Source organism: Buteo buteo, chromosome 1 (genome assembly GCF_964188355.1).
Source record: "Buteo buteo chromosome 1, bButBut1.hap1.1, whole genome shotgun sequence".
In the NCBI taxonomy this organism is placed as follows: Eukaryota; Metazoa; Chordata; class Aves; order Accipitriformes; family Accipitridae; genus Buteo; species Buteo buteo.
The window spans coordinates 33,534,195-33,548,037 of record NC_134171.1 but is presented as its reverse complement, the minus strand read 5'-3'; the positions used below and the strand labels follow the sequence as shown (position 1 = coordinate 33,548,037).

The 13,843-nt window shown below is 34.5% G+C and overlaps 1 protein-coding gene across 6 annotated transcripts in view; it reads right to left on the bottom strand.

The window, feature by feature from the left end:
* The window catches only part of MICU3 (mitochondrial calcium uptake family member 3), a 56,731-nt gene that overhangs the window by 15,568 nt on the left and 27,320 nt on the right, over positions 1-13,843 (bottom strand). For 2 of the 6 annotated variants that reach the window (XM_075026651.1, XM_075026644.1), the window contains exons 7-11: positions 13,411-13,482; positions 12,194-12,232; positions 8,624-8,719; positions 3,476-3,576; positions 1,541-1,712 (exon numbers count right to left, since the gene is read on the bottom strand). In XM_075026651.1, coding sequence (XP_074882752.1) covers positions 1,541-1,712; positions 3,476-3,576; positions 8,624-8,719; positions 12,194-12,232; positions 13,411-13,482 — 480 coding nt within the window. The remainder of the gene's footprint in view (positions 1-1,540; positions 1,713-3,475; positions 3,577-8,623; positions 8,720-12,193; positions 12,233-13,410; positions 13,483-13,843) is intronic. The other 4 variants (XM_075026670.1, XM_075026655.1, XM_075026679.1 and 1 more) reach the window with 2 other exon arrangements.

Sequence of the window (13,843 nt, the reverse complement as noted above, 5' to 3'; positions counted from 1 at the left end):
CTATGCGGAAGTTTTCCTTAGCTGATGGTCCCACCAGAGATCAAGAAGAGGAAACTACTGTGGAAGACTTGCTATCAGAACAGTGGCATGGGAAGACTTAGAGACAAACTTCAAAGAATACTTCCTTGTGTTTAAAAGAAAGTGTATATATAATTTACTTAATCAACTTCACCTTTGCCATTCAAAGAAGTACTACTTCCCTATAACTATGACTGTTGTTATTTTTCAGTTACCCAAGTGATACTTACATCGTTGTTATACAAGCCCCAAAGTGACTTTTTTTTTCATATTTCCATATATATGGAAATCTTGATTTCACCCTAAACAAAAAACAGCTGGGAAGCATGCAAAAAGAGCTTTATACCATTTCTGTTACACTGTCTTGGCTTTGAATATTGAAAGCTGTGCAGACCTTTTAGAGTAGTTAGAACTGAGTACTTCAGTGGCTAGACCAGGAACTCAGAAAGGGTCGGTGAGCAGGAACTCTGATCCCAATCTTACTGCTTCATCTTACACCTAATCTGGTGCAAAAGAGACAGCCCTGCTTTCCCTTTCCACTCCCCAGCTATATTTATCTCTCAGTGGACCTAACTGCTGTACGACCACAGGAAGAATCAGATAATCTAGGAATTTCAACAGAAAACTGATAATTTTTGGAGTGTGTGTCTATCAGGTCAGCTGACTGATCTTACTTACTCTGTAGACTGAAATTACAATGTAGTTTCTCAAATAATAAAAACCCCCAACCTGTCCAAACCGATTTACTACTTTTCTTCACAAGCTCTGCTGTTAATTCTATTAAAATATATAGCTATTGAAAGAGTTAGATGTCTAGGTCAGATTAATCTGATCTCCTTCTGTAGACACAAACAGAAGGAGCGTATCCAAAACATCCCTTATTTGAAGGGCTACTTTTAACATTATCCTTTTGATTACCATTGATGCATAGTTGCCACTGTATTTGTCTCAGATACACTTCTGACAACACATTTGTTGTTAAACAAATGAAGGATTATCTACCTCATGACCTTTACTATTTTGATTATCTTTTCTATCTCTTCAACCGTTAATAAGAACCACATACCCATCAATAATTATATACAAGCGATGCATCATTAAGACTGTAAAACAACTAGATACAGGGTGTCAATGTTATTTCTGAAGAGGCACTATTCCAGTGGCAGTGCAAAAGAAAAGTAAGAAAAAAAAACGTTTTTTAATGTCTCATTGCTAGAAAATTGTTCTTGTTCAAGTCTTAGTTTTTTTGCTGTTTAAATTTTCATGTAATACAAAGCTTTGTTATCTAAACTTCAAAAATATTACTAGCTAAATCCTATAGAACATATGTGCTATTTACTCTTCTACTTTTTATTCAGCGAGTAATCTGAAAAACATGAGACACACAGCTTATGATCAGAATAAAATCCTGGTGCTAATTAATTCAGTAACAGAATATCATTCAGTCCAACAAGGCTGTTTTCATCTTGATGACACTGGGACTGGATGCTGTGGCCCACTGCTGTTCTAGCAAAACAATTACCTTTTCTTCAGGAATCCTGCAGCGCATGTTTTCCAGGTAACTTGATGTATTTTCCACATTTGTATACCTCAAAAGAATATGGGCAAAGTCTTCCTCACTGATGGTGTTCATCCCGTTAGAGTAGGAAAGGAATTCTATCTCTAGAACCTCAGTTTGTAGGTTATCCATAAATCTAAAGCACAAACATAAATATGAAGAAATAGTAATACTTTATATTTCTACTATGCATGTCTTTAAAAGACTCGTCGAATATAAAGCCAAATAGCACTATACAAAGTAGTTCCCTTTGCATAGCTCTGATGGTAAATCCCTTATCTATGCTGACGTATTTTCTAATCAGTACAACAATCTTAACTCAAAGATGAAGTGGTTTAGTAAGGATTAAAATTACTTAATACTTACACTTCTAATTTACTTCTAGTTTGTGTTTGCTTAACTTTCTTCTTCAGTGGGTCACTGATCTTTATTTTTATATGCTAGAATGAAAATTCCATCATAAATTCCCAAAATTTATTCCCCATATAGTTACTGATTGCGATTAAACCTTACCTTTCTATCAAGTGAAGTATGATGAGCTCTTGTAGCCTTCCAATCTAAACTTTTTTTTTTTTTAATACTTCACTATTCTTATGATATTTCTATAAACTCTTCCCAACTTAACAACATATTTAGTATATTCTGGACACCAAAACTGGATAAAGTATAAAACCAGCTACATATAAAAAGGAAATGCAACTTCCCTGATTCTGCTTGATGTCCTAGTGACACAACCAAGGATGAAATTAGCTCTCTAGTCACAGTACTGCACTGGGAGCTCATGTTCATCTGATTGTCAACCACAACCTGTTACACTTCCCCGTTACAGGTTCCCAACAGTTCCCATCCTGTAGACACTGTCTGCAATGCTCCTTCCTAATAAATAACTTGACTTCTAAGAACTATGAGGAGCTCAAATCAAAAGGATGTCTAGGCAAAAGTATAAGTGCAAGGCAAACATACAAGAGCACTTCTCTCACCAGTCCATAGTTTAATGATTTTTTTGAGTTGGTAAAGTAGTGTTGAATAAAACTTGATGGACCCCTCTTTCATGAATATGTCTATGTTGTGACCTCTTTAGCATTCACAACATCTTACAGCAACAGATGGACATTTTAACTAGATGCCTTTTGAAAAAGTAACTTCTTTTGAACTCACATCAGGATTTGACTTGATGACACAGTTTGTGTATTATGTGCAATACTGAATACTTTTCATGACATACATAATTTTAAGGCAAAATATTTTGCAAACATCTGATTGATTAGAATGCACAGTTAAGTGATAACTATAAAGACAATAGGTGTTGGGAGTATTTACTGAGGAAACAATAACCAAATACTATATCTCTTTCAATCACACAGAAAAATACAGTTTTATAGCTCTATTTTTATAGCACTTTCCCTATATTTTTAAATTCTATTTTAATTGGCGTAATAATTAAGCCAATAGCTTCCACTGTGCTTTCACTTTTTCCTGAAGAAGGTTGTTCTAAGGTGCCTACACAATATCTTCAGAAAAATCTTTACATTGAAATACGTCCCTAAGAGCAGAGATGCACAAAAAGTTTTTTTTTTAAAGCAGTGACAAACGGGGGGTGGTGGTGGTGATGTGTGGATTCAAAACCAAGAAAAAAGTTCCTACATACCAATAAGGACAGGGTTGGGGTATAGATGCACAGAAGTGCTAACAAAATTTGCAAATGCAGCAGCATTAGTACAGAACCTCTTATTGTTGGTCCACTTATTATTTTGCTCTTTGTATATATAACACACACAAAGGGCATATAAAATTTATATACATGTCTGTATAAACTATGTATACAGTCATATAATACACATTAATTACAACAAGCAGACAAGTATTTTTTTACAAGGAATTAATAAAGTTGAGACTCACCTATAAAAATCTTCAAAGTTCAGTTCAGCTTTTCCTTTCTTGCCAAAAAAGTGTACAAGCAGTGTAGTATCTGACAGTGAACTTGAAATATCATCGGCACGCTTAAATATTAGAATAAAAAAAAATTAAACGCCATGATTGGATCAGTTACAGAGGTATAATCTGAGAATGCCTGTCATCACAATACACCTTTCTATTAAAGGAGTTTGTATTTTATGTTTACAGTCTTAAAAAAGACTTTAGTATTAAAATCCACTAAATTAATTTAGTCATGCAATTTTCACACAAAACAGCATCAGGCTGTTAATTGCTTTTAGTAGAAAACACTTAAAACAATACAATATAATGTAAGCTGCAATGAAGAGGGAAAAAGCATGAAAAATAAAACCAGAAACTCTTGAGAAAAAAAATGTTCTAGTCAGCTGAGGTAAACTATAAAAATAACTCCCTTAGTACACAATCTCCTTTCCCTTCTACTATGCAACTACAAAGAAATTAAAGGGCGTTACTTCATATACTCTTATTTTATACCTTAAAATTATTAAGTATGGGATTTTATTCCAAAACCACTCACATCAGTCAGGTGTACTTTATATGATTCTTTTCTACAAGTAGCAAATGACTACAGTTTAAATTTTATTGCCCAAATATACTTAAAACAACAGACTTGTAAGAAATTTTGAAGTTTGACTCATTCTCTTAAGAATGTTTCTCATCTACCAAGTATGTGGTCTCTGCATCGGACATGAATCTTTGAACATGTACTAATACTTTTTCCTTAATAAATAGTTATCAACTTTGAAGGCACAGAATTTTTGACCATGTGTAATAGCAAGCGTTGCAAATAGGAAGACACACATATAAACAGAAGTAACTATCATCAGCGTATAAACAGAAGTAACTATCATCTATGTATAGTGATTGTGCAACATTCCACTTTACTACATATTCGTTATCTTTAACGGTTGTGCATATGCATTGATTTTACCTTTTTTACAAAGAAACTCTTGATAGACTGAAGAGCTAGAAAAATATTTCAGTAATATAAGGCTCTTAAATAAGCCGTAGTATTCCACCATGGCAATGTCCTTCTGGCATTAACATGCATCTGCCAACATTTGAAATTCAAAAATTAATATATTTAGTCTCCTTGCTGCACCTGCCTAGGGAGAACCTTCTGTCCAAGCTCTCATTTTTCTTACAAGAAAAGCAAAGAGTGGGAGCCAGTAGTCTCTGCTCTTCCCAGGCAAGCTACCACCCATCGGCAACACCATATTTTTGTGGGAGCGTGCTTGCCGACTCTATTGTTGAAGTACAAAACAGAATACACAGTAGAGAAACCTATTAAGTATTTAGGAGATTAACAGTACTAATTTATCACCATAATGATAGATTATAAACCTATGCGATTTACTATAAGTATAGAAAACTGTTTATACAGATCTATAAAGGTCTGCATATACAAACCTGCAAGCTTCACTCAGAGTCCTGTAAGTCTAACTTTATTTCATAACTGAAGAGGCTATAAATTTATAACAGAAGGAGAAACTCTAAATGAAACAACTAGGAAGAAATTTTGAACAGTATGCAGTAGTTTGACATCATGTACCATGAAAAACCATTCCATATCTATATTCTCTGAAATATATCATATTAATTTCAAATTTACATACTGATGTGTAAAACATGTAAAATGCAATATCCATTAACAGCATTTATGTATCAACAACAAGGAAAAACATGGGGCAGTAACAACACAAATCCATTCCTTTCAACATCCAAGAACTAAAGATATGAGAGAGACTTTTCTGTACTTTAGTATATTAGGACTGTCAAGATTGTATTTCAAGTACTCCAGCTTCCTGTTTATTCTCATATTCTTCTCCAGGGAGAAATAAGATGACATCGTGTATATATAGGTAGGGAGATATTTCATGTCCTTCAATTAAGACAGCTCTGCTCTTCAAGTGAGCAAATTAATTCAGAAAAGTAATCACTATTTGTCTTTTAATATTGTTATCCTCCACTACAGGACACAATATACTGAAATGCAGATACCCTGATTTCTTATGTCTTTTAAGCAATTAAATCCCTAAGCACATTCAATTTCCCTCAAGTACACTGGAAAGATATCAAATGTTAAATTACAGCCTTTCATCTTGCAAAAACGTTTCAAAACCTTGGACTTAGGTTGCATCCACCTATATCTAAAGAACCATTTAAAAAAAATACAATCTGTAAGTCTTTTCACTATTCCCATTTGGTCAGCCTCAGTAAATGAAAAAAACCCAAACAAAAACCTCACTACAGAAACTCAACCCAGTATGCTTCTCTGCAGAATTGCAGGCAACTGAAAACTATTCCCATGCTCCTTCTGCATTGATAGCATTAAATAAATTCTTTCTCTTAAGGGGTAAGGATAAAAACAAAAGCCTTTATAATTTAAAACTATTTATTGTTCATAATAGAACGAATTTTGTATTTTAGATCAGTGAAAATGAAATGACCACACCTGTTTCCATATATATGAATACAAGCCTCTATTTTGATCCAATATATATTGCAGTCATTTAAATGAGAATAAACCTCTACACTAACTGTAATACAGATACAGGTAAAGTGACAAACAGGAGACACAAGTGTTTCAGTCACCTTATTGGCTTGCTGCTTAATGGCAACATCTTTTCTTCTCAATTTTCTAATCTGAAGAGCAGTAAATCTATTTTTTTATATATATTCAGCAAAATTAATTTCAAGCTTTTGATTGCAGAGGGTTGACTAAAAGTAAGTTACACTCACGAGCAATGGTCCACTCATAGCAACATATTCTGAGAATGAAGTATGTATATTATGCTTTGAATTAATAAGAGCTTTCTTACTGCAAGTCCTTGATTTTTCAATAGTGATAACAAATATATTGATTTCCAGTTTCATTTAGTAATTTAAGAATAAACCACAAACTGAATTCAGTGATAACTGGCTTATTCCAACAGGATGGTGTAGTTGCTAAATGACAAATAGCAGAAAGAGTACTGTAAACTGCCCTAGAAAGAAACTGGATGTGATGAATAACTTCCCCCCCAAAGAGACCGTAAGTTGATTCCCACAACAACCAACCTTATTTACTTTCCTTTTCAACTTACACAAGGCCTTCTCAAAAGGCTATGAAACAACACAGACCCCAGTGTTGCCTAACTTTACGCCACTTACTTAGTACACATGGCTATAATATTATGCAGATGTGAGGGTATCTAGGAGAGATAAGAATATGGATGAAAGCCAGCTGGCTCAAACTTAATCCAAGCAAGATAAAGATGATTATGTTGAGAAGTGGGAAAAGGTCAGTGGAGCAAATGCAGGACATGATTTTTCTTTATAAAATGATTTACAAGTGAGCAGAGATATTTTTTATACATTTTGCAGAAAATTTAAATCAATGTTTAGTTTAGCTGCTGTTAAACTTCAATTACATTGTAGTTACAGATATTAGTCTGAGGCATCAGAAGTAAAAAACCTCTCTCTCTTCAAATTAAAGGTGTGTAGAGATTACCAAACTTAAGTCCACCTATACTTGGGACTGAATTTGTGCCAGCTAACTGTAGATTAAGATGACAGTTAATTCAGAAAACTCAGTGCCCCAAGATCCTTAAACAGTCAATGAAAAGAGTGGCCCTCTCTCCCCTCTATGTCTCCCTTAGCTGACTAGACAAGAACACTGATGTTCTGGGTTTTAAAATTTGGTGGAATAAATAAGGGCTAATAACTGGACTAATCGTTCAGGGGCTCATCAATTTAAAAGCAAGCACTGAAAGGCTGGGTATACTGCTTTATTGCAAGATTAGTATGAATGTATTATTACTATGAATATTGCTATAAATATCGGTACAAAACTCAATTGTGTAACACTACATTTTGGTTTGTTCAAAGGCAAATGAACTCAAGCTGAGAGAGGTACAGAGAAGGCTTATTTGATACCTGTGAAATGTACGTTCTACCTTAAGAGAAAAATCAAAGACCCTGTGGTGTTTAGCCTATGGTAATTAAAACTGAGGGCTATGACAGTGTTTATAAACACAATCATGAATAAAAGATTAACACTAAAGAAGAAAAAGCCCTATGAAAATTAAGGGACAACAGACTGGTATAAAGGGACTATGAGTAAATTTAGCCTGGAAATTAGAAAAAGTCTGTCCAAGTCCTCAGGTTATTCAATACCTTCTGCAGAGGAACAGCAGGGACCAAACACTAATTACTTTTAATATGGAGCACACATTGCTTATGAAGCAACAAAAAAGATTGTTTTACCCTGGAGGTCCGTTTCAGTTCCTTGTTCTTTTCTCATTATGATCCTGCTTATGAAGCATGGGACTTGAGACCAGAATCAGTGGGGAGCTGCTGTATGTCCTTTAATGCCACAACCAGCAGAGCAATCACCCTCGCTGTATGGGGCACAGAAAAGCCTAAACGATCTAGTTTTCTGACCGTCTTAAATGATCAATACAAGTAAGTGTCCTAATTATCTAAAAGCGGACCATGAAACAAGAATCTTATTAGAATTTAAAGCACTATGGAAATTAATTTGACAGCTCAGTGATATTGCTAGTCCTCCATAATGATCATGTAACATTAAAAAAAGATTGACTAATGTTTTGGTTACCTTAAAAACATTCCTGGTTTCATCCAACAATTAGAACAATCTTTGCGTGATACTGTTTTTCTGAAGATAAGCTCTGATAACGTACATAAAAAGCACATTAAGGACCTAAAGATTAAAAGCTTAAAGGGCTGCAACTCTCATTAAAGTTGTCATACCTCTGGACCAAGCCTAAATGACAAAGTTTTCCTGAATTACTCTCTGTGAAGTATTGTCACTATTAGTATTAGAAAATGCTTCTTATAGTAAGGACTGAGGAGGATTTGATCTTCCAACTCTTTCAAAAAGTAACTCTGCTTTCACTTGGAAATAACAACTTTCAATTATCGCACTGCATGGTGCCAAATCTATTTCATCTGAGAACTTTCAGGTTTTAAAAAAAAAGTAATCAAATGAAGAGAAGAAACAAAGTGCATAAAATAGGAAAATAATCAGAACAGAAATAAATAAAATAGCAGTCTGTTTATGGACCAGGGACAGAGGTTGTCTTATACCTCTGCAAGGTCCGAAAAGAGTGCTTGGCTTGTGCTACGTCTCAAAGTATCCCAATAGCTTCTGGGGACAAGGTCCTCTCCTTCTGTTTTAAGGACCTGCAGAAATTTCAAGAAGCACAATTGTTTGAAAACCAAAGAACAATAAAACAACTGCTTACAGACTTTAAAATCTTTTCCAACTGATCTTCAAAAGCATGGCTTGATTCTTTTGCTTCTACACAGGGAAATTTCTACCCAGTTACATGACACTTGGTAAATGAAAGGAACACTCATCTGTTACAGCTATTTGCTTATTACCCATAACTTAGCTGTGTCAAAAGTATCACCAGACTCCACTTTCCCAAACAAAATAAATTAGAGAAAGCGTAAAGTGAAAATATTTATCAAAAGTACACGTGAAAATATCCATCTAAACTCAGTATTTTGCTGTTGTTTTTCCTAACGATTTTGTTTTGCCAAAAAAATATTAATTTATATACTTTAGAAATTTGTTTTCTCATTGGTCAAAATATAAATATCACCATACAACTAGTTATATGAAATTAATTCCCTCCAATAATCAGGATGACATCCTTGCAATAATAAAAAAATGCAAAAACCAAGCCAAGCCTAATAAATGCAACTTCAACTGTTGACATATCTATCAAGAAAACACTATGCAGATCTGATGATCAAACTTACCTTGTTTAAACAGAAAGTAAGTGTTTAATCTCTCCAAGGAAAATACATTTACCTTTTTGCTCTGAAATGTTTCATTTTTGGAAGCCTGAAAAATCCTCCCTTATTAAAACAGGCCTTCCTTTATCTTGCAATTAGTCTTGGAATATCTATGCAATACATTTCTTTTTTTTTTTTTCCCCCTATTACAGAATCATAGAATCATTTATGTTGGAAAAGACCTTTAAGATCATCAAGTCCAACCGTAAACCAACGCTTGTCTTGAAACAAAAAGGACTGTGCCAGACATCTTACTACTGGGGAAAAAACCCCAACCAAATATAATAGAATAGAATCATTAAGTTTGGAAAAGACCTCTAAGATCATCAAGTCCAAATCTAGGGGAAGTGATCTTAAGGACAGCAGAAGTCTATTTGAACTTGGTTAGGGTTATTGCAACTGAATGAATTTTCCTCTTTGTCTCCACAAGTTAATCTAAACTAAGTCTCCTACTTCCATGGCTCCCCACTCACGTCCATCTGGGCAGGCGAGAGGAAGGCAGTGAGTTTGATCTTCCAACTACAAATGAAAACCATTATTTTTTTGACTCAGCACATACTGTTTGTTCTCTTAGAAGATTTATGCTGCAGTGTGATGCATAAAAACACATTGTTATTATAAAGAATACTGTAGAGTTGAAGGTTTATTGTCTCTATGTAGTCTACATTATGTCAACATGTTATATGTACTGCTTCTATATTGCATAGTTCCTCCACTAACCAATTCAGCTCAGCTCTTTCAGTAAGTTGTCATCAGAGAAACATGACAAACTACCAGGAATTACACCCATGCTTAATGTATATTATACTTCTGTTTCCTTTTTGAAAAATTCTGGTTTTATCTTTCTCTTATTATAGAGTAACAGTTCCCGTGCCGTGGCCACAGTATTCTCATACATAACTCCATTCAGTCCTAAACTGCTAAACTTAAACAAATTTGTTTACTTCAGTGTGTACAGGATTAGGTCCTTAGCAGTTTCTTTTACACTTACTTATCCCTTTGATGTTTACTGGGTCATGCAAATGAACAACACCTCATTCTTTTATGCATACAATTATGTAATTATCTATTTCAAGTATTCACTGAATTTGTTCTCTTACGGGAGATTTACTTTAGCCAATGGAATTAGTACTTCTGGGAGTGAACATTTTCTTTACATGCATCTCATCATAGTTATCATGTTCTGGTTGGCATTTGGCTAATGAAAGCACTCATGCAATACATGCTGAACTAGCCTCAACACACAACTGCAGTATGCACCAGAACATGACTTGAAAGAGTTAACCTATGCAAATGAAAATACAAACATATTTAACCCATTTTAAATGTCACTGTATGCACTCTATGGCTCATAGACCTTGACGCTTCTCAAAAGATTAGAACTGTTTTGAAGGATGAAGTGAGGAGAAGGGCCCAACACAGCACTTTGGACTATCCCAGACATTTTAGGGGTGCATCTCCTTGGTCTTCAGTATCTTCAACTCCCCAGGACATCAAGGGAAACGCAAAAGGCTGCTACACGTTTCAGTAGGAGAAATAGAAACCCGAAGTATCAGTTTTCTGGGCTGGGGGATTTATCGGATACTGTGAATTCCTACACATCCGAGTCTCCTTTGTGTGGAGATCTCCAGTCAGGTAGCAGGAGAGCAGAAAAGGATGCCGCACACCTGGGCATCATCTTGATAAAGAGTTTGGATGTGGCTGGAGTCTAGAAAGAGATTTTTTTACTAAAGCTGAAAATTATTATATGAGGAGGAAAGCCTAACTATTTTGGTTTCAGTTTAAAATAGGAGGCTGCACAGGAATATGGCAACCACTGTACAGCATCTTTGACTGCAGTAAAGCCTGATCTAAAATCCATTGAATCATAAAGCCTCACATTTCCCACTACATTATTCTCACAACATTGCAGCATCTATGTCATGTCACTGCACCTTTTCATTCAACAGACTTCCTTCCTGCAGGTTACCCAAATTGCATGTGCTGACTTCACAGGAAATAAATCTGTGCATTCCTGTGAATGATTACATAAACAAACAGACTTTAAAACTGGAATTTCACTAGCTATCTAATTCTTGTAGGTTCCCTCCCCTCACTTTGAATATCACAATAATCATACAAATCCAAGTTTAATTCTTCTAGTTTAACATCAAATCAATCTTTTTTTACAACAGTTTTACTTCTGCTGTGATGCAAAAATTAACCAGGTTATGATGAAGACATTAAAAACTCCAGAACATCTCTCTCGATGACTCTCTCTCCAACTCCTCAAAAATGATCGAAAATAAGTTTACTGTCACCTAAATAATACAGTGACTATTTTCTGTAAAATCCTATTCTAGTTCAGCACTGAAAGTTCTTATTTATTTGTTCTGTTAAGTGAAGCACAAAAACATAAAAGCTATCTTCTGGTTTCTTTTTTAGGGGGGCAGGGTGGGGTGGAAACAAAGAGGTGAAGGATCCTTTAGATTAATTATTACTTCACATTATACACAAGGAGACAAGACAGACCCAGACCAAATGACTCATGCAGGATGACTTGATTTACATACATTACTTAAAAACAAGTCTATGATTTATTAAGATATATTTTGTCCTTTTCCTTAAAAATATTGTTCCTTCATCTTATATAAATAGAGAGCGCAACCTTTCCTCCTGGTAGGCTTGCCTGTTTCAGAATCCATGCAACAAGCATGCACAATCTTTTATGCAAGTAAAGATTCATCACATTTTTACTGATTAGCACAAGTAATTTAGTTGATGAAAAATATAAATATAGTAAATTTTCTTATAGCATATTATCTCACCTCACTGGTGAAGACTACATAAATTGAAAATAATTAGAGTACATACACTGTTAGTAGAAGTATGATATCCATAAAGTTGAAGACGCTGACATACAGCAAAAATGGGCCAAGCCAAGTATCACATGTCAGAATGAAGCCAAAAGGAGGGGAAGGAAAAAAAAAAAGACAACAAAATAGGTTAATACAAGCAAAACTTTATTTTACATATTATTAGATTTTTTTTGATTGGTTTTAAAATGACAGTGAAGAAAAAATGGCTTATCTTCAATCTCACTCTTCAAATTTTCAAAAGAGAAGCACAAAGTTGCAGAGATTACTCTCAGGAGAAATGTTCCATTTTGCAATCTTTACTTTTTCCAAAAGCTCTCCTTTGGGTGTAAGTTTCCTTTGTTCAGAATAAACAGTGTGTGAGAGATTCAACAATTGACCTACAGTTTTGAAAAGTTGAGAAGGATAGGTCTCTCTGGGTGGGAAGAAAAGATCCCTTTTTATACTCAGGGAAGGTTTAAAAAGTATTAATGCTTGAAATTCAAACTTCCTATGGTTTCAGGGACAAAGATCTCAGATCAAACATCTATAGTCCCAAAAGGATAATGGACACTATGAGAAGCTTTGCATATATGTCAAAACGTTTCTTACAATAAGGAATTTTTTCCATAAATCTACAAATTGCAAATGAAGATGTTTTTTTCTGCTGTGCGCTTGACAGAAACTTGTCCCTGATTTTTATTTGTCCAACAGTAAAATAAGTTCCTGCTGCTGCTGCCATCCTCCAGACAAACCACCACAGACTTGTCTATTTCTGACTTAACCTTTCTTATGCACATAAGAAATGCAAATTTGACATAAGAATAAGTATTCAATATGCCACAAAAATGTATTCAGATAATATAAACAACTAAAAACATTTTGCATTGGTCATAACAAGTATTTAATTAAAAAAATTAAACCTGAATATAAAATCTAAGTTCACTTGTAACATTTCATCAGCTATTTTAAAACTATTATGTTAATAACAAGCATCAGGATCAGTATGTCTACATGAATAGCTTCAGTTAGTTATGAAAGCAGGAGTATAAACTGCAGTTTAGGCTAAATATTGCTTTTTTCTATATATAAAGTTATGCACATTCTTTTAATGACATGAATTTATTGTTTAAAAAAAACCTGAAAGTGATTAGTGAAATATATACACACACAACTTTGTCCTACATCAAAGAAAACCAACTAACTACCAGCTGTAACTATTCTAATTTTACTTACCAGCATTGCACGTTTTTCTTCATCTCCTTTTCTTTCTCTCTTCTCATTTTTTTTCCTGAAAATCTCTTGTAGCTAAAAACCAAACCATATTGTTCTTACTTAGTTTCGGGCTATTTCACATGCTTAACAATCATTCATTGTGAGCAACACTGCAAACAGTATCAAAATGTAGGTCTTTACTAAAATATCAGTGTTTCATTGATGCTTTATTGTTCATATTCATCCCTTCATGTTGCTTCTGTGACCTTAACCACCACACAGAAAGGAAAAGGGAAATACTTTTTCCACAAAGTAAGGCTAATGATTGTATTTGGGAGCACAATACTAAGAACATCCTATTTAGCTCTACATTTTAGTCAATCCAGCCTATACAAAAAGGGGGAGTTCCAGCCTTTTTCACCACCTCTAGGCACATCCTTTCTTGTTGGGTACT